Source organism: Culicoides brevitarsis, chromosome 1 (assembly GCF_036172545.1).
Source record: "Culicoides brevitarsis isolate CSIRO-B50_1 chromosome 1, AGI_CSIRO_Cbre_v1, whole genome shotgun sequence".
NCBI lineage: Eukaryota > Metazoa > Arthropoda > Insecta > Diptera > Ceratopogonidae > Culicoides > Culicoides brevitarsis.
In genome coordinates this window covers 2,074,305-2,096,743 of record NC_087085.1, presented here as the reverse complement: position 1 = coordinate 2,096,743, position 22,439 = coordinate 2,074,305, and the positions used below count along the sequence as shown (strand labels likewise).

At 23.7% G+C, this 22,439-nt stretch overlaps 2 protein-coding genes across 3 annotated transcripts in view; one reads left to right on the top strand and one right to left on the bottom strand.

The window, feature by feature from the left end:
* Window positions 1–1,034: 1,034 nt before the first annotated feature.
* On the bottom strand, window positions 1,035–1,949 carry LOC134837964 (checkpoint protein HUS1B-like). Its single transcript, XM_063853405.1, has 2 exons — window positions 1,668–1,949; window positions 1,035–1,606 (listed from the first exon to the last, which is right to left on the bottom strand). Exons 1-2 carry the CDS (start codon window positions 1,930–1,932, stop codon window positions 1,035–1,037), a joined length of 837 nt encoding a protein of 278 aa, XP_063709475.1. The 5' UTR covers window positions 1,933–1,949.
* Window positions 1,950–2,395: 446 nt separating this feature from the next.
* Window positions 2,396–22,439, top strand: part of LOC134831754 (beta-arrestin-1) — a 53,544-nt gene continuing 33,500 nt past the window's right edge. For both annotated transcript variants that reach the window (XM_063845568.1, XM_063845575.1), the window contains exon 1: window positions 2,396–2,734. The gene's annotated coding sequence lies outside the window, so the exon portion shown is untranslated. The remainder of the gene's footprint in view (window positions 2,735–22,439) is intronic.

Here is a 22,439-nt window from a genome sequence, read left to right as displayed (position 1 = left end):
AAATAAGAAGTAAGTGTAAAATATATTTAAAAAAAAAGTTAAAACACTGAACGACATAAAAAAAATTAAGCAAGAAATTTTTTTCCTATTTTTAAAAATTTTTGTAAATTAATTTTCGCATGTTAACAAATTTTTTATGTGAATGAATGTTACATGCTCGCGAGAAAAATTTAAGATGAAATGAATGAAAAGTGTGGAAAGCATTTTTTTTTGTATTTCTTACATTTCTAAAAAAAAATTAAATTTAAAAAAAAAGCCAAAGGCTCTAATTAAAAAAAAATAAATTTCGATTGGTGTAAAAATAAAAAAATATGTGAATTTTCGTCCATTGTTATTATTAAAAAAAAAATTAAATTAAAATTTTAGAATTTTGATAAAAAATAAAATTTGTTAAAATTCAGTAGTAAATAATTAATTTTAATTAAAAAAAATAAAAAAAAATATTTTGATCGTTTTTTTAAATATTTTGCATCAGCAATCAAATAATATGTTACAAAAATGTCAATTGAGTTAAAAAAAATACAACATAGATAACCGAACTATTGAATAATAATCTTACTTCTTCTAAAAAAAAAATAAAATAGATAAAAAATATAAACTTGCTTACCAAAAAATGCCAAATTGAAGTGTAGGAATGGTAGACAGCTAAAGAAAAAAAAATCAACTACGTACTAAAAATAACTTAGATAAAAATATTAAAATTTCATGGAAAAAATAGCTCAGCAATTTTTTAAAAAAATTTTTTTCATAGAATTTTTTTTTAATTTATAAAAAAATCACTGCCGATAAAAAATCAAGTTTCATTTCCGCATAAAGCTTTAAAAAAAGGAAATTTTTAGCTTTTAAATGTAACGCACAAAAATTAATTTTTTTCAAAATCATTCAAATTTGTGCATATTTTGTGTGAGAAACTCGATGCTTTATTGTAAAATTAAATTTAAAAAAAAAAATTAAACGAGAAACGATCAAGATCAATGTGTAATAAAGACATCACCTCAGAGAAAAATAAAAATAATAAAAATTAAAATTTTTTTTTATTCTCCATCATCCAGATAAATGCACGGCAAAAGACACGTCAACATCACATTTCGTTTGACTTCAAATTCGCATTTAAAAACGCGATCTTGTCGAATACTGAAGGAAGTTGTTGCATGCGGAAAATTATGTTGCGATAAAATTGCTGCAAATTTTCGGCAATTTACGACGCAAGAAACTTCATCGAGGCTTTTTGTGTGAATTTTTATCGGTAAATGCGTCATTTGAACCGTTGTCGTGAATTCGTCGTTCTCCAAAACGAAGCCCATGGTCCCGTTGCGCTGAATACAAATCGTAATTTCCGGACTGAGAGTTTTGGCGGACTCGACAATGCTTCGCACGCGTTTCAGATTTGTCGTTATGACAGTCATGTCGTACTGCAGGTCCGTTGGGAGATGATAATTGCTCCAATTTCGACGCGGAATGATCAAAATCGGAAGTTGCATCGTTTTTTTGTGGTTTGACGTGATTCCGGTGACTTCGGTGTCGATTACGAGACTCTCGAAGGGGTTCTTGGCGAGTTTTAGTCGGAAATAATTCACACATCGATGGGTGCCGGACAAGGATTGAACTAAAAAAATATGAAAATTTAAAAAAATTTCTTTAAAAAAATTAAAATATAAATTTCTTACTAATTTTCGATGAATTTAACACAAAATAAATCTCATCATATTGCGGAGAATCGCCGTTCAGAAAATAACTCGTAAAATAAGTTGATGATTCAATGTCCATCCAACAAATCGGCTTCGTTTGTACATCTTCACAACAAATAAAAATGACCATTTTTTCTTTTTTTAAATTTATCATGATATTTTTGTCCATTTTCGCGAAACTAATTAGAATATTGACAAATTGTCGGATCACTAAATCATCTTTTATTATTGTACGAAATTTCATTTTTTCTGTTTGTTTTGATTTTCCGCCAATTTTAAAGTATCCGGAGCTTGGAAATTAATTTGAGACGAATGAAAATGATAAAAATAGCGCCATCTACGAATTTTTTAACGGAATTTTTCGAAACTAACAAAAAGCGCCATCTATAATGTATTTCGCCGAATAAAAAATCGAAAAACAACCCACACGGGGTTGCCAATTTTGTATTTTTTAGTGTTGTTAAAAATGAATATTTGGAATTTGAGAGGTTAAATTTTCAATTAAAAATCAAAATTCTTAATTTTAGATTAAAATAATTTAAAAAATCTCTTAAAAATGTAAAAATTTTACTCTAAAATATAGAAAAAAAATTTTTATTTAATAAATTTTATTAAAATTTCGTGAAATTCGAGTCTTCAACATCGTAAACTCGAATATCAGCAAAGTATTCACTTTTGACACCGCTAGACTAAATTCTGAAATCGCCGTGAACGGTCGTGTTTCGTGAGTGCTCCGCTAATTTTATTGAAATTTTACAGGAAAAACACACAATTAATTTGTGAAAGTGCACAAAAAGGCAAGAATCCAGTGCAACAAAGAGATCTGCGTGTGCAAATCCGCGTCAAAAAGTGTAAAACCCGTGAAAATTACTCTTTACAAGACAGTGTGACTCAACACGACAAAGAAGTAAATAATACAAAAAAAAAAAAAATATATTAAAATATAAATAATTATTCAATCAATACGTGAATCAGGGAATTCACTTAAAAATCTATGATTAATCGCTGCGAAAAAAAATATTTTCTCAGAAAAAAAGTGAAATAAGGTAAAATTTTTTAAAAATTTGAATTGTTGTCCTTTTTACGACAAAAAAAAAAATAAAAATATTAATAACTTGTAATTATTAATTATTACTGTGACGTGTGTGAGAGTTGTTGTTTTTTTCTTCCCTCATAAAAAATAAATAAAAATAAATTTAAAAAAAAAAAATATTTTCTATACCTTCTTGCACGCACAACTTCTTTTACAACAACTACTATCATTGTTATGTTATAAAAATGTACAGGCGATGATGATGTGTATATTAAACAACAACATATATAAAATATAATGTAAAATGTGTAATGTAATAATATCATAAAAAAAATCATATATACAAATGAAAGAGTTTCTCAAGTGCTTTTTTCCTCGCATTCCATTCCGTTCTACAGTAGTTTTTTACTCATTATTATTTTTTTTTGTATTTTTCAATATACAAACACAAAGTGAACGACAACGACGTCGTCGACGACAACCAAACATAAATTGAATTACTTTATTATTATTTTATGCTACCCTCTAGATATTCAACGTCATAATCTTACTTTTTATTCTTCTTTGATATTAAAAAAAATAAAAATGTTAGCATAATGATATATTATCAGTAAAGGCAAAAAAAAAAGAGACGAATATATTAATAAAGAAAAAATAAGAGAAAAAAAGTAAGAAAATAGAAATTGAATTGTATGTGGCAGATCTGGCGCAAAATAATAATAAATCATAACTTTATGAACGGAGTTAAAAGTGAAACACAGCATTCAAGTGTCTGCTTGTTTTATCATCATATTATATACAAGTTTTTATATGTAGAACATATATAAGCCGCTCGTAGTTGACCAAAAGTTGTCTGGTTTGGAGAGTAAAAAAATTCACATAAAAAAAATTATCGTCGAGGGAAAATATTTTTTTATATGGTGAGTAGAAAAAAATTCTTTCTATTTATTATTTTTTTTTAAATCTATCAATTTGTGCTGAAAAATAAAAATTTTTGCTTGGTTTGGATTAATTGGAAGAGTTAGGGTACCTAAAAAAATAAAAAAAAAAATAATTAAAAAAAATATATAAAAAATTAATTAATATTAATATTTATTCATTTTATTAAAAAAAATAAAACAATTATATTTAATTAATTATATATTTAAAAAATTAAAAAAAAAAAAATAAAAAATTATATTTAAATAATTTTTTTTTGCTTTATTTAAGAATTTAAGTATTTTTCAGGTGAAATATTAATAAAAAAAAATTAATTAAAATTAATAAAATATTAATATTATCAAAAAAAAAAAAAAAATTAATGAAAAAAAAATTAAAAAATTAAAATTTTATTAAAAAAATATATATAAATTATTTATTTTTTGTTGAAAATCTATCAATTTGTGCCAAAAAGTAATTTTTTTTTATTTTTTTTTTTTAATATTATATTCATTAAATAAATTATTAATTTAAAAAAATTAAATATTGAGTAAAATTATTTACCTTTTTTTTTTTTTGTACAAAATCTATCAATTTCTGCTGAATAGTAAAATTTTTTGCTTGGTTTGGATTAATTAGAAGAATTTTAGTACCTGAAAAAAATAAAAAATTAATATTAATCATATCAAATATCTTGTTAGCGATTTTAAAACATACTATATGGCGAGACACTGCGTCGTTATAAATATAATTTTATCTTATCATTATATTTACTTTAAAATGAGAGTGAGGTGATTACACACGTAAAATATCAACAACATATATATAAATGTATAAATAATTTATTAAAAAAGGTTCTAGATCTCCTGACCTGCCATCATGTGCCATAAAATGAGACAGCAATAAAGTTTTTTTTCTGTGTGTTTTTGATAATTTCGCACGTCATCTTGTCATTTACCGACCTTTATAACAATATTAAATATTTAATCATCCCACTTTTTTTTTTGCTTTGTTTTGATAAAATAATTTTAACTCTATTATAGTTAATTTTATTATTAGGCGGCATTATTGTTAATAAAAAAGTACACTTGTTACTTATTTATTAACAACATTATTATTGCATTAAATTAGAAACAAGAGGAAAAAACATTTCTCTCGTAAGTCGAGGTCTAGTTTAAAATATGTAGTATTCACTGTCCATGCATTTTATTATTTAATCTCGAGTAGTACAATAATAATAAATGGAATGTTGTTGGGGAGAATTCACATGGATTCATATGGAATTTAGAAATAACACATATTGTACAAGGCGGGTACAATTATTAAAAATTTTCAAAGGGTTTATATGAATTTTTAAATTTAAATCAGAATTTTTACATTTTTTAAATATACATATTTTTGAATACAAAAATTATTTTATTTATATTTTTAATTAATTAATTTATTTTGAGTTGATTAATTAAATTTAATTTAATATAAATTTTTTATTTTTATTTAATATAATCCATTTTTTCATCTGTAAATTATTTATTAAATAAAAATATTTTTTTTAATTTTTAAATTTTTTATTATTATTTGAAATTATTTTTTTAAATAAAATTTTTTTTTAATATTAATTTTTATTTTAAAAATTTTAATATTAAAAATTAATTAATTAATAAAAATTGATTAAAATTAATTTAATTAATTAATATTTAAATTTTTAATTTAATTAAAAAAATTTTTTAATTTTTTTTATTTTTTTTTTTATTAAAAATTTATCTTGAAAATTTTTCAATTACTGTATCGGCCTTTAACCAAAATAATAAATACCAAAAAATTATTATAGTGTTATTTGAAAATAAAATAAATGGTTGCAATGTGTGCATTCTCATCGCTCCTCGTCGTTTGTTTAAAAAGTTTATTGTTTAAATAAGAGAAAAAATAAAATATTTAATTTTACATAAGCCCCCTTTTTGTTTATTATTAATTTTTTTTTGTTTTGTATGTGAAACTATATGTGATACAATGTGAACTGCTATTTAGATTAAATTGTTCCAAAATGTGATGTAACATGGATGGAGAGGAGAACGAAAGATAATAGTTTGTTTAATTCAAGTAGGTACTAAATTTGTGAAACATTTGAAGGTCATATTGAAATGTAAATAAGAAATTGAGTAGAAAATTCAGTTCTCGCACGTCATGTTTACAATTCAATTATATCGTGTGTATTTTACAAGTTTATCTGCAAGAGAACGCAAAATAGTGTACGAAATGTAATCTCCTCTGTGACTTCCCCGTGAACAGTAACAGCATATAAATCTATTCATTTCCGTTTGAATAAACCTCCGCATGGCGCACCGCCGCAGCGGTAAGAGTTTTCGGAAAACACTAATGTTTAATGCCTATTAACAAGTTTCAATAACATCAATCAATCAATGGAATTTCCACGTAACCATATCACAGGCCAAACCAAATCAAATAACCAGACAACTCAATTTATTATTGCGTTTTATTATTTTATATTTTATGGTAAAGTTCCTACCATAGAAGAAAAATTTAGTGGTTTTGGTTCTTGTTGCCGAGAAACATTTTGTTTCTTGTTGGGTTTATTAAGTGACAACAAAAAAAAAACATACTTGAGAGCAAAAACTTTTTTAATCAAGTCCTAATTTAGAAGAAATTTTGATGAAATTGCCTTTTTTGATTAGTTTTGTTTTTATTTTTGGAAAAAAGAAGTCAACTGATGGTTGAAATAATTTCTCGACATTCTTGGAAAATAAATACAATTGAATAAATTACTCATATACATATTTTTAACTTTTAATGATAAGCAGGAACTTTTCCTTCCTGTATTTATTTAATATCATTAAAGAGATTCTAACTTGGTTGGTTTGAAGCTCGAGCATTATTTTTTTTAAAGCATTAAATATTTAATTACAAAAATATTATTAATGACCTTGATTTGTCCTTGAAGTTTTTGAAGCTTATTCTAACTAAAACTTAAAAGATTTTTTTCCTTCAATAAAATAAAAAAAATAATTGATACATTTTTAAACTGAAAATATTTAATTTATAAAATTTAACTAATGACCTTGAATTGTCCTTGAAGGTTTTGAAGCTTTTTTCAACACAAATTGAATAATATTTTAATTTCAATTAAACAAAAACTTAATTTATACATTTTTAAACCAAAAATTTTTTCGAAAAAATCAAAATTTCATATATTTTCTAACTTTTTTAATATTTAAGAAAAATTTTACATTTTTTCGATAAATTTATAATTTTATTTAAACGAAAAAGAAAAATAGTTTAAAATAATTTTCGATATCTTTCAAAAAGTGAATTTTCGAAATAAATAATTTCAAATAATTAATTTTGAGAATTAAATTGAACAAAAAATTCAATTGAAAAAATTAGAATCAATATCAACATATTAAATAAATGACTTTTGACTTAAATAATACCTCAAAATCTGCAATTTGTCTAAACATAATTCTTTGTGTCAACTTCTGTTTGTAAAAGTCATCGTCCATTAGCAAATTCATGTCCTGCATACTTTAAAAAGATTATCAGGAGATAAATGTAATCCTGCTAAATTTCGATGTTCCATCGTCAATTGCCATCGACCAAACCACATCGAGCTCCATACAAAAAAAAAACAGAGGAAGCGTAATTTCGCACATAAATTTAATTTTAGCATAAACACAAAATATTTAGTTATCAAACCCAATTACGTGAACAAAAGCCTCATGTTGTAAATATTTAGGTTAATACAGCAAGCATTTATTTAACATTATTATTATTATATTACATTAAATCTATATTGAGAGAACGAACGAGAGAGAGACATGTAGTTTTTGCATAATATATGTTAATGCTCCTTCCAATATATATTACGAAAACACGCAGATGATCCTGTCGCTTCTGCTGCTTCTTCTCCTCTCTTTCGTTGTACCTGTTTCATGAATTTAAATGAAACACGTCGGAAATAGATATCAAGTTGCTGGATAATGAAATAAAAATAAAGGCAATTTTAATATAAAAGGCTTTGAGCAGGCAGCACAGGAAATGAGAAATACAACACCGCGTCATAAGTTGACAAATATATGAGGTTTGCTCGAATGGAAAGGAACATGTTAAAGGATTGAAATATTAATTACGGACGTCCTGTATTGAAAATCTTTGTATCTTTCAAGTTGAAACTAAAATCAATAATAATAAAAAGACGACGAACAAGTAATAAAAATTTAACAGGATTGAAAAAAGAAGAAAGTTGATATTGGCACCTCCTTTATCCAATATCTCTCGTTTTTTTATGGGATGCATTAAATAAAAGTTTCATGATGAACAGCATGTTTCGTCTTTTACGTACGAACGTTAGTAGTAGTATTGTATTATCATTATTAACTTTAGCTTTGCCACATGAATTCTTGTCATCGACAGACACAGAGAGAAAGAGAGAGAGAGACATTTAAACTTAATTAAAAAATTTCATCATATGTCCCTCGTGCTTTTAGTGCTGCTCTGTGGCGATGATAAAATTGAACTATTTTCACATGTCTCTGATTTTAATAAAACTTTTTAATTGTATTTGATGCTGCTTCATTCCGAGTTAAAGTAGACGAGAAAATTTAATCTCTTCGAGGAAGTAAATATATCAATATTTGTGAAGTGATTCAATTGTATAATGCCTTGTTTTGTAAGCTTCTTATAGAGGTACCTCTAAGGTTGGCTTTCATCCGAAAATTTATCAAAATTTAATGTATTGTGAGGTTTTTGGTTAATTGTGAGAAATTGATGTTATGAAAACTGAAATATTTAATAAGGCAGAAAATTTAAGTTCATTTATTATTTTTTAACAATTTCTTTTTAATACCTAACTAATAATATTTTTTTTTATTTTTTAGCAAAAATTGATAGAAGACTTTGCTTCAAACTCCATAATAATAACTTGGCGATAAAGAAGATATCCAAAAATAACTCTGAAGAGAATGCTTGATAAAGAAACGAAATTACTACAAATCCCTTAACACAACCTCACATTGATTACTGCAGTACGATACTGATGCTAATGAAAGACGAAGACATTTTAATTTTTAAAATCTGTGACAAGACATTAAGATTCCCCAAAGACAGATCAATAGACTCATTTTGACGCCGCCGCCTGTGAAACATAAATTCTTCACAGCTTGAGTAACTTTTCATGTCAAGAACAGAATCAATTTTCGTTTTGTTTGAAATGACGTCAAATACTTGTCTTTTGTCAATCAATCTTGACCTAATTAATATTTATACAAATAATATCATTAAATTTATTCTCAACTTTCTTTCAAACACAAATTATTCAGTTATCAAATTTTTTTTCCATAAATAACCTTGGTATGAACTTTTTTTTTATGACTTCTGGAAAATTAATCATAAACCAAAAAAGAAAATTTTTTCTCATAGAATTTTGTCGTAAAAAACATTCATTTAAAAATATAAAAAAAAATTCCTGCGGCGATGAGTAAATAAAAATAAAGTCTGTGTCAAGAAATGTAATAATCAGTAAAAAAAGGAAGGAAACAGAAGTTTATAAAAAAGAAAAAAAGAAGTTTAAAGTTTTGCTTGTGGATCAACGCGCAAAATAATAAACATAAACTTCATACCACAGATGGCGAGCAACGATATGCCGACGACTTAACACTTGTACCAATTATGATGTAATTTATCATAAAAATTATATATTTATTGCTAAGTACATCAAGTATAATGAGAGTTGTTGAAAGTTTTTCGTACATAATAATTATGTGAAGTCTTTTCGAGGACATGTACTTACTTCCTTGTTCCAGTTTTATTTTTTTTTGTTTTCATTCAAGGAAACATTCCCTTCCAGTTACTTGCATTTTGCATTCATTCCTATCAGATGGAGTTGTAAATTGCAAAAAAAGGTCAAAAACTCAAATAATAACAATGAACAAGCTCGACACGACGACAGAATTTCTCTATTTTATTTTCGTTGCATGAGCATTTTTTATCATCATCGACATTGTTTACTATAAATTATTCATTCAACCATTCATGTATAAAAACATTGAACTTTTATCTGCACATTGTCGTCTTTGTTGACATTCGTTTATTTTACAAAAAAAATATTTTATGAAATAATATTGAAATTTTGTCACATAATTTCAAACATTTCAAAAACTAAATTTTTTATTTTAAATTGAATTTGTCTCAGTTTTCAATAAATAATTAAAAATCAATAAAACCACGTAATAAATATAAAATAATTATTATAATTATATTAAACAAATGCACACACAAGCAAATAATAAAAGCCATTTTATCGACCTTTATATAACAATTATACCGTATTACTCACCGATTCCGCATTTAATACACTCGTGCGAGCTGCAGGCGCGCTACTGTAATTACATGCTCAATTATTTAAAATATTATTAGTTTTATTAGTGGTAATCATGCACGCAGGTTTGCAATAATTTGCAACGAAATTTGATCAATTTGACACATAACCTGATCCCTTTTAGAATTTGTGATTTGAAATATTTTTTGTTTGTAAAACTTTTCATTACATTTTGTAAATGAAGGTGATTCGCATTATTTATATTTTTTACAAACAAGCAATATAAATAATGTTTTACAATAAATTTATTTTATTTTTGCAGTATGTTTACTGCTTCAGAAGCTATATTACTTAATAATAAAAGTACCTTGATAAATTGTTGTTGTTTGATTTATATGCAAGCTATTTATTATTAGTTATTTTGTACTTGGAGACAAACTGTCTCAGATTCCAGTTTAAATAAAAAAAAAAGAAAAAATGGAAAAATTAATTGAACAAAAAAAAAATTTTTTTTTATTGAACTACAAATTGAGAACGTGTTTTTGTGTGAGAAAAAAAATTTAATTGAATTTATTTATAAATTATTTATTTATTTTAAATACGGCTTATCAATGAACAATTTGCAATCAGTTCAAAGTTTACTCTGGAAATTACATCGGATTAATTTTAATATTCACTTTTATTTGTAAAGTTAATCAATGTGACCCAATCTGTGAATATTGATTAAAACGTGTGACGTTACTCGGTTATCTTTTCATATTTATTGCAAATGTATTTACATTAATAATAACACGTCGTTATATTATTGCGAACAAACCAATTATTAATTTAATTTCTTGTTAATGTCATTTTTAATTTTTGTTTCTGAAATTGTTATTATTAAAATTTAATAATTCATTTAAAATTTTGTTTTTTATAAAAGGAAAATTTTCTGCCTATTTTTTTTATGAACAACAACCTTTGTTTAATATAATAATGTTAATAATTCCACAAAATTTGCATGAATATTAAATATACGATAACTTTATTATATTATACAGTTTATGAATATTCTGCAATGTAATTATTATTAAATATTTTATAAAGCCGTGAAATTTTTATTTTTTTTTTTTGTTTGAAACTCTTAGATTTAATGTCCTTTTAATGTTGGTACGAGGAAAATAATCACGAAACATTTTTCGAGAAAATTAATAAGAATCATTAAAAGGAATTTGCTCGGGGATAATAATTAAATTTCCCACAATTTACCTCAAAATGGCATGCTGTGAATTTTTGTTAGGAAAAAAAATAATAAAAATGGGGAAATTGTTGATTTAATTTTGTAAATGAAGCACGGCGCTAATTTATTTAAAAATAAGGATAAATTATTTTCGTTTAAAATTTTAATGTTTATCATTAATTAAAAAAAAAAAAAAATAAATAATTAAAATTTAATAATTTAATTTTAATAAATTAAAATAAAATAAAAAAATAAATGTATTAAATAAATTTTTTTAAAATAATAAAATTTCAATTGAATTTAAAAAATTAAACATTAACATATTAATTTAATAAATTATTAAATAAATTAAATTAAATAATTTAATAAAAAAATAAATATTATAATTAATATTTAATTAAAAAATATTTTTAAATAATTTTCAATTAAATTAAAAAAATAAATAAAATTTTTAAAATTTCGATTTTTTTTACGTTTGGGATCTTTTTACGTTTTGGGATTTTGGGAAGTAAATTAATAAAAAAAAGAAAATTATACAAAGTAAGGAAAATGAAAAGAAAAAAACTTCAAAGACGAATATGTATAATAAATAATATTTCCTCGACTTGACAAGCTTCATCTATGCATACATAATAAAATATTGTCCCTTATCTCAAAGCTTTGAAATTATTAATAATACTAATATCACTTGACACAAATACTTTGGAATAAAGACTTAAGATGCCACGTCACTCTAGCATTTCAGAGGAAAGCATCTTCTATTCCCCAAGCGAAATAAATGATAAAAACTTGTTCGACTGACATCCGTATATTTATATTATTTCCGAGTAATGATAAATTTATGTGCTACCTCTTGAAAAAAATTTGGATAACAATGTCCATGCCAACAGCAATGAGTCGTATACAGAAGTAGACAAAGGACATGCAAAAGTACTTTACCTGATCATATTTCTCGGAAAAAAATGTGTGTGACTTTTATTGTCTGTGTCATTTTTTTTCTTTCTTTTTCTTCTTCTTATGTCACTTGATGTCATCCATTCATATATATTGGATATTATTGTATTACAAATGATCTTATTTCGCTCGTGTTTATTATTAAATATTTTTCTCTTTTATTTTTCGCCAAATATTTTGAATTTCAAATCTGTGCGATCGGATCATGTTACGATGACGAGCGAAATTTTTCCACGAAGTCAAATTCAATTTCTTTCTTTTCTTTTTTTGTGTGATGGGAAAATCAACGTTATATTGTTATACAAACATTTCCTGCGTTTCCTGCCCTATCTAGTTGATTTAATTTTGAAAGTTGAACCACGGCACACACACGAAATGTTGTTATATAACTCCCAAAAGAACACTAACATCTATCTTTTACGGTATTTATGATTAATTTTCCTTCCATGTTGTCAGACTTGTCAATAGAAAATCGTCGATACCATTCGCGTGCGGGCACTATTTAGTCGCATGACATGATGTTTTTTTACTTCGTGATATTCCGTAGATGACAAAAAATTTGTAGCAAGGTAGTCGTAACGAAATTGTTCAATTATGTTCAGTTGTCCCTCTAGGGCAGTTGGATCGTAAGAGATTCTTGTTTTTTTTTTCATTGGCAGTACTAAAACTTTTGAGGTCAAATATTTGCTCTTTTTTGTTCATATTATATCATTATCATTAATAATTGAAATTGATTATTTTATGGCTTGACATGCTCAAAACGGTAATGAGCAAATTAAGTTTTTATCATAAATTTTTTTTAAACAAAAAAAAGCACGAGCTCGCATGTAAATTTCATCTTTTCCATGGGATTAACATCATCCTTTTGGCGCTATGGCTTAACTATTCACTTATCACGTATTATGCAAAGACCATTTTTATTTTTTGCCAAGAGTGAGGGAAACCTTTCGAAAAATTAAACAAGACTCTTTATGGTATTATTCATCCACTTCACGAGGGAAAATTTTCATTTCATGAGAGATATGTACGAAAAGAGAGCTTTGTTGTCTGTTTTAAAATTCAAATTATTCATATGTGTGGGTACGTTTATTCAGTGACGGGATTGTAGTTTATTAAAAGTTTAAGAATTTGATGATTTTGAAAAATTATCCGTTGTTTTTGATAAGTTTTTATGCTTGGTTTGGATTAATTGGAAGAATTTTTTGCTTGGTTTGGATTAATTGAAATAGATTTTATAAATACTTACCTTTTTATTTCCATAGATTTTAATTTTTTTCCTTAAGTTACCTAATTTCCTAAAAAACTTAAAAAAATATTTGAAAAAAATATAAAAAAAATTATTTAAAAAAAATATTTAAAAAAACAAATATTTAAAAACATTATTTCAAAAAAAAAACTTAAAAATATTATTCAAAAAAATATATTTAATAAAATTATTAAAAAAATTAAAAAAAAAATTATTAAAAAAAAATTAAAATTTTATTTTTTTTTATTTTATTTAAAAAATAATTAAAAAAATATTTTAAAAAATATATTAAAAAAAAAGTAAAAAAAAATTATTTAAAAAAATTAGAAAAAAATTAAAAATGATTTAAAAAATAATAAATAATTTTAAATTTTTAATTTAAAAAAATTTTAATATTTTAAAAATTATCTAAAAAAATATTTAAAAAATTAAATATTTAAAAAAAATATTTAACAAATTATTTTTTGAAAAAAAAAAATTATTAAAAAAATTTTAATATAAAACATTTAAGAAAATTATTAAAAAAATACGAAAAAATTATTTTAAAAAAATTTTTAAAAAATTTCATTTAGATTTTTGCTCTAAAATTATTCGAGGTCTTTGTAAAAATAATTCCATCCCTGCTTTAAAGTGCTTCTCGGAGAGAAAGGTTTGCTGTTTGCCAAGTGAAAAGGTTTTAAAGTGTTGCTATCGCATGCATAATGAATCTCCCTTTTTTCGGTTTTGTGATGAGGATCCAATTTTTCGAGTGCGTAGAACAACTTTTCGTATAAAGAATAAACAGAAATGTGTTGAATTTCCACCCTAATTCGTGTTTTTTTTTGCGTTCTTTGTTAAGAGCATCTCTGAAGTTAAAACACACAAACATTTCATTTAAGTCAAATTACAAAATTAACCCGACCAGACAGCAGTTCAACAACTTTGTTGCAGCATGTGATTTGCATGTCGCCCCGTTCATGCAATTTATTACACACAAATGATGATGATGATGATGATGTTGATGTTGTTAGCGCAGCAAGAGGAAACGCAAATAAATGCATCGCAACAACGCAGCGAGAAAGAAAAACAAAACAAAAAATAATTTCCGCAACAACAAAGCAAACGACAACGTCTGTTTCTGATCTTTTACAACATTTTTTTTTATTATTCGCATAGTTGATCATCTTTTATTCATCAGTTGTTCTAACTCGTTCAAATATAAAATAAAAAAATATCACAAAGCACTCTCGTTAGTTGATTCCAGGAAAGTTCGTGAGTGATTAATTTGAATGAAGCGAATGAATGAACAAAATCCTCGTCGTCGCGCGTAATCGATGTAAATAATCACATGTGACTCACGTAACGGAGCAGCTAAACAATCGGAGTCACTGTCATAAAACTGTCGATTTATTGAAACGTTAATTTGATGTCATTAAAGCGTTAATGTGTACGATGAGAACAAAATTACTCAGGAGTCGTAAAAATTGATTAACTGCAGGTTGAATGAAATTGACCTCTTTTTTTTTGTTGATTGATTTTGAACGATTTTGGCGCGCATTTGTTCTCAATATAAATTGCTCTTATTTACTTTTTTTTCAATTCAATTCAATTTATGCTGATTTGGGTGCTTCGTGCAAACTTTTTTTTTTATAACCTTTAAGGTTGGTAAAATTATGAAAAAAAATCATATATCTTTGAATTATTTTTTTTCCAAAAATTTAAAATTATTTTAAAGTGAAAATCTTATTTTAACTTAACAAATAATTAAATTCATAAATGTCAATTTAAAAAACTGACCGTTAAAAATTTGAAAATCGCCTTTACTAATTCAGAAATTTTTTTATAGATTTTTTTAAATATACACTCTAAGAAATTATTAATTTTTTTAACTTTTTTGAATTTTTTTACAAATTTGTTGTGTTATTAGAAAAAAAATTATTTAAAAAAAATTACATAAAAATTTATAAAATTCAATTTAAATAAAAATTAATAAATATCATTTAAATTAAATTAAATAAATTAGAAAAAATAATTAATTAATAATTAAAAAAAATAAAATAAAAATAAAATAAATTGCAAGTTATTAACTGTCAATTAAAAATTTGAAAATCGCTTTTTCTAATTCAAACTTTTTTATTAAGAATTATTCAAAAAATACTTCAAAAAGTTACAATTTGGTGTATTTTTTTCTTTATATTCTCTAAATTTTTATTTTTTTTACAATTTTTTTAGAATAAAAATAATTAAAATTTAAAAATAATCAAAATTTGGAATAAAAAAACAATATAGAAGAAAATTACATAATATTGTAACTCCTTAAAGTATTTTTTAAAAATTCTTAAAAATAATTTTTGAAGTAGAAAAAATTAAAAATGAATTAAATTAAATTATTTTTAAATTTTAATTAAATGATATAGTTTTAAAAAAATTAATTTAATTTAAAAATTAATTATTTAATGAAATTTAAATAATTTTAAAAATTAATTAAAAATTTTTAATTTTAAAATAAATGAATTTAATTTAATTTAAATAAAAAAATTAAAAAATATTAAATTAGAAATTATTTTAAAAATTAAATTAAAAAATGAAGAAAAAATATATAAAAAAATGTCCTTTAAAATTTAAAATAAAAAAAAAACATTTTTTTCATACACTTTTCCCCATTGCCTCATCCTTATCGATTTTCAGTTTACAAAAAAAAAACTTTTGTATCGTATAAATTTATTTCCCGTAGCATCTTTGATCAACAACAACATCATCATCAATATTCTTAGTTGACTGAGCCTTCGTCGTCGTCGTAGCAGTAAAGAAGGAGATACTGCAAACGATGTGAGTTGTTTTGAAACGTGTTCGATTTGAATATAAAGTAACAAGAGAAAGACGAAGAAGAAGACGAATAAATATTCATAAAAGAATACCTTGTTCTGTTACGTTCCGTTTTTTTTTTTTTTTGTTAGAAAATTTATGTATACTACAAAATATTTAAATGCAACCTTTATCAAACCTTCATTATGTTTTCTCTAACAATTTGTTGCTTAGTTTATTTAATCATCATAAAATGGGAAAAAGTTAATGAATTGGACCTGAAACTCAATTTAATACTTTTCTAAAGGATAAACTTTATTTTTTGTGTGCATGAAACTTTTTAATAAGTTTATATTGGAATAAAATAAACAACAATATCGAAAAAAAAACTTATGTCGTAGAAAAAAAATGTAAACAATGGAAAAATATGACCAGAGCTAAAAAAATAGACACAACGATCTAATATTTATAGTAGTAATAATCATAACATGTGAATAACTTACGCTTTTCGCATTCTGTAAATTAATATCTTATTTACGTTATCACACTCATTATTATTTTTTTCTGCTCTGCTTTTTTTTTTGCTACTCGAGAGAATTTCTTAATAAGAATTCTTTGACGTCTTAAATTATGTCAATATTTGTACAAGAATTATCGCGTATTTCACGGAATTTTTCTCGTTCTCGATGTTGGAATTTCGTATATTAATTAAATATGAATGCGCGCTCGTTCTTCCGCATTTTTTTCACAACTGGCATCAAATTTATTATTTTTTCTTAATATAAATATTTTTTTCTGCTGTAAAATTAATTTTGGGGATTTTTATTAAAATTGCTTGGTTTGGATTAAAAAGATAGATTTTAGGATTTAAATTTCATCTGAAAAAAAATAAATTAATTTTTTTATTATTTTTATTAAAAAAGAAAGAAAAAATAAAAATTCAAGGACTTTTTTTATTTTTGGCATGAAATAAAATGAAATAAATAAAATTTTGGTACCTGAAAAATTTTGTGTACGGATAATGAGGCAATTCACATTCAGAGCACCTGACAAAAGACTTAACTTTAATTACATTCGTACTTTTTGTACATTTAATACGTTTTGTAATTAGAGCACATTACAACACAAAACACGTGTCATTTTTGGGGTTTTTCAGTAATTGGAGAGTTTTTTTCGGGCAACCCGTATCTCTCTTCTGCGATAATGGAGTAAAAGTTATTTATTTCCAAAATTATTTTATTTTTGTGTGACGTCAAACGTGATAATTTCTTGCTTTGTTGCTCAAAATAGCACCTCCTTCCTAATAAAATTATGATTAAATATTGTTAAAATAAATATACATATATATAATGTTAAAAAAAAATTAAAAAAAATATTAAAAAAAAATTTAAAAAAAATATAAAAAAAAAATTAAAAAATATAAAAAAAATTAATAAATTAAAAAATTTATTTTTTACAATTTTTTTTCAAATTACTTGAACCAAAAAAATGACGTTAAATAACTAAATGAGCAAATTACGAAAAAAATGGTTAATCGTAATAATAATTAAAGAACGCACTCAAGTGCGTTTGGTTTTGATTTTTTGCTCGATAATTAATTAATCAATTATCGTTGTTGTTTGGTATTTCATGGAAGCCAAAGTCGTTCAATTGAATTTGAAGAGTTATTGCGAAAAATTCTTCAATTTCATTTTGCTTTGGGTTTTCCGTGAATTTGAATGAATTTGGAGTCCTTGTCCTTTTTTTCTCATTTTTTTCGTATTGAATTTCCAATTAAGAAATGTCTATTATGATGTCAATTAATTGAAATTCGTTACAATGTCGCCAGCATTTTAAGGCTTTCTTTTAAATGAAGACTAGAATAATGGCAAAAATGAAAAAAAAGAAAGGTTTTGTCTGTGTTTTAGCATAATTATTAGAGAGAAATGGAGAACAAGAGAAATTATAATTGATTGACATGAGCATTGTTTCAGTCATTGATTTATTTTATTTTATTGTTATAAGGCGCACGTGTGTTTGTTAGGTAGTTAGGCTCGATTTTTTGAAGAGATTTCTTTTATTTATTTTTTTCTATGGATAGTGAGATAATTCTTTTTTGATCAATTTTGACAATTTGAATTAAATTGAAAAAAAAAAAATAAAATTATTTTTTTTAATTAACAAAAAAAATATTTTTTTTAAAATTAATTTAAATTAATTAATTATTTAATTAAATTTAAAAATTTTTATTTTTAATTTAAATAATTAAAATAATTTAATTATAATAAATATCAAAATTAAATTCTATATTAAATTATAAAAATGATAAAAATTATTAAATAATAAAATTTTATTAAATTTCCATTATTATTAAATTATAAAATCCAAAATTAAATTATTCATTTATAATTAATTTTTGTTTTTTTAATATTAAAAAAATTAATTTAATATTTTACAAATATTTAATTTATTAAAAAAATTAATTATTTTATCATTAATTTATTTTAATTTTTATTTATTTATTTATTAAAAATTTAAATAAAAATTAAAATTATTTAGAAAAAAAATAATTATTTTTTTTAGTAGTTAAATTTTTTATAAAATTTTTAATTATTTATTAAAATACCTTTAAAAAAATAATTCAATTTTTATAATAAATATTTTTATTAATTTTTATTATTTTAATAATTTTGAATTTTTAAAAATAATTTTGATAATGTAAAATATTAGCTTTCTGAAGTTTTTAGCACTCATAAAAATTTTAAACCTTTTTATTTTTTTATTTTCAACTAATTTGACTTGCAAAAAAATTTGTAAAATGCAAAAAAAACTGACAAAACATTTATCTATCCTAAAACCACACAAAATCTCCCCAAAAGGTCAAATTCCTTTAATTAAATGATGTTTTTACGACCTAATGTCATATAATGTCATGATATTCTAACATAACAATCTCCGTTAGTTACGAAAACATGGGCAATGAATATCATTGTGACAACAATTTTCTCTCTGTGTTATTTTTGCGCCATAAAAATGCTCTTTTAAATAAATAATAATCATGGAAACACAAACATTGGCGTTTTTTCGAAAAAAGGATCCATCTCCCAACAAACAGGAATTTATTATTTTGATAAATATTTTCTCGTGTTTACTCTTGCATGCGAGAATTTATTCGAGAATTGTTTGTTATTAATATTTAAAATGGACCTTTTTGCATGGGCAATCCTTCGCGCGACCTAAATACGAAAAAAAAAAACAAATAAATCGAAAAAAATCATAAAAAATTATTAGAGCAGAAAAATGATCGAAATTGGATTTTTATGATTTTTTCATTAATCTTAAGTCTATTTTTAGGAGGTAAAAAACTCTTTCTTGAAGAAATTACTTTTTTTTTCTTGTTTTGTGCTCTAATCAATCATTACCGGGGACACGAAGCCAAAATAAACTCATGCGAGTCATGTATGATGATGGATTTCCTTTTTTGGGGCATGTAACGCGATACACGACGACGTTGGTTCCCACAAGTCAACAAAAATTCACACGGTATAGCGCATACAGACCATCATCATCGGTTATTCAATCACTGAGAACTTGTTGTTAACTCTAATGCGTCTTCTTCTCCTTCTCCTCCGTTTTTTCGTCGACGTTGTCTGCTTTTGTCTCGTACTCGCACATGGAAATGTATTGCATTCTTTTGAAATGTATCATGTTTTTGTCGGAACTCGTCGCTATGGCTCTACGTTCGAAACATAAATCCTTTCATTAAGTTGCGCTATCCACAAATTCCGTGTAGATGGAATGGGAAGACGTAAGCAAGGCACCGAGAGAAAAGAATTGTAGATTACTTCTTTTTTCGAAATAGAACAGAAAATAAAATACAAAGGGAATAATGCATCGTATTGCACTGTCGAAGTATTGTGTCGTAACCTTGTTCTTCATTTCTCCATAGAAATGGTTTTTTTCTCGTATTTGGGGAATTCAACAATTCACTCTAGTTATTCTACCTGCACATCGAGGTTTGAGTGCATGGTGTTATTCCGGTATGTGAAAGCAGGGCCGTATCTAAAAAATTAAAAATAAAAAAAAATAATTAAAAAAATGATAAATTAAATAATTCAAAAATTCAAAATAAAAATTAATATATTTTTTATAAAGTCACAATTTTTAATAATTTTTAAATAAATAAAAAATTAAAATTTAAAAAAAAAATTAAAATTTAATTTAATAAAAATGAAATTTTTATTATAATTTTTAATTCGTAAAATCACAAATCTCTTAAAAATTATTAAATTTAAAAATATTACTTTAATATTTTTTTAAATCTAAAGTTTTTCTAATTTAAAAAAAAATTAAGAAATTCTAAAAATTATAAAATTAAAAATTAATTTTTTTTAACAAAAAAATTTTTTAAATTATTTATTTTTTAATTAAAAAATTTTAAATTTAATTTTATGATAATTAATAATTTAATTTTAATAAAAAAAATTTTTAAAAATAATGAAAATTAAATTTAATTAAAAAAATATATTTGAAAATCCTTTTAATTCTTAAGAGTCAAAAAAATTTAATTTCCAAATAAATTCAATGAATAAATTTAAAAGAAAAATAAAAAAATTTGTGTTTGTTTTGCTATTTTTTATTTTTAAAAAATTTATTAAAAATTTGAAAAATAAAATTTTTATAAGATTTCTTCAAATTTTTTAATATTTTATTTATTTACATAAAAAATATTTATTATAAAAATATTTTTCAATTTTATTAAAACTTTAAAGAAATTAATAAAATTTAAGAAAAACTCTAAATAATTTTTTTTTAATTAAATTTAATTTTTATTATTTTTTAAATATTTTTTTTATTAAAATTTAATTTAAATATAAAAAAAATGAAAAACAATAATTTCATTTTTTTAAATTAAAAAAATATAACTTTAATAATTTTTTAAATCTAATTTTTTTCTAATTTTAATTTTAAGAAATTAATTTAATTTTCTTTAATTTTTATAAATTTATTATTAAAATTAAGTTTTTATGAAAAAAAAAAAATTATTTTCTTTAATATTCTATTAATTTTTTTTTGATTTCCGTACCTGCCATGAAATTATGTTCGTATATCGAAATTGAATGTCATCGTCGTTGTTGTTGATAAGAAATGCGATGGTAATGGCGCCACACTTTGATCGATTTCTCATCAAAAAACCACACAAACACACACACTTGTCGATAAGATGACGAGCATGAACAGTTCGAACGGTTACACAAATGAGCGATTAGCTAATGAGTTATTATTTATTAATTTGTCTCTTTTTTTTCGTGTCAGATTCTAGATCACCGTTGTTGCTGCCCATAAATGGAGCTAATTATTTTTTTACGCTCCAAACGAGAAAAAATCAGAAAAAACGATCAAATGTCATTCAAGAATTGCGTAAAATCATTAAAAAAAATTTTTTTTCTTATTGGAGTAATGTGTCTTACGTGTGAAGTTGATTGCATGACTCTTGGATGACATTTTTTTATTTTTTGTAATTGGATACAAAACGCGGTGGTTGACGACGGTGTGAATTCTGAGAAGTTGTTAGTGTGTGTCTCTCTTTTCTTTAAATAACAAGCAAGATATTTGATATTTGTCGCGTCAAAACCTGCACACAATTCAATGTTCGTCACCTTTTTTTCTCAATCCGAGAAGATAATCCGAGAGATAAAATTACAATTTTTCAAGTTAATGAAACGAGTTTTGACGTCAATTAATTTGTTGTGCGTTTAATCAATGGAAGAAGAATTTTCTTGCATCAGTTTTCGATCGACTTCAAATTAAAGATGATTTTTTTTCTCTTTCCAGATCATTTGCTCCAATAATTTCGTTGACCTTATTTCTTGTCTAGTTAAGTAATTCGCAAGTCATGCATTCAGATCGAGAATAAAGAAGAACTGGAGAAGAAAAAAGTAGAATCTGTGGTAAGTGCTTCATTTAATTTTCATTTTAAATTAAATTTTTTCGATTATTTCAGCGTTTCTGTTAATCCGTTTCATTTGTGCGCGCGTGTTAGTGTAAATGTATTGTTAGCGATAGAATGTTTTCTTAATTACTCTTTTGTGAATATATGGGGGCGTTAAACTTTCTCCAGTTTCGATTGCGTGAAAGCAGGTCAAAGGGTGTCATTGCTCTTAGAATTTTTTTTAGAACGATTTTTATGAGTTTTTACAAAAATTTTAATTATTTTTAACATTTGAGAATTTTTTTTTAATTTAATTATTTTTTTTTAATTTAAAAAAAATATTTTTTATTTAATTTTA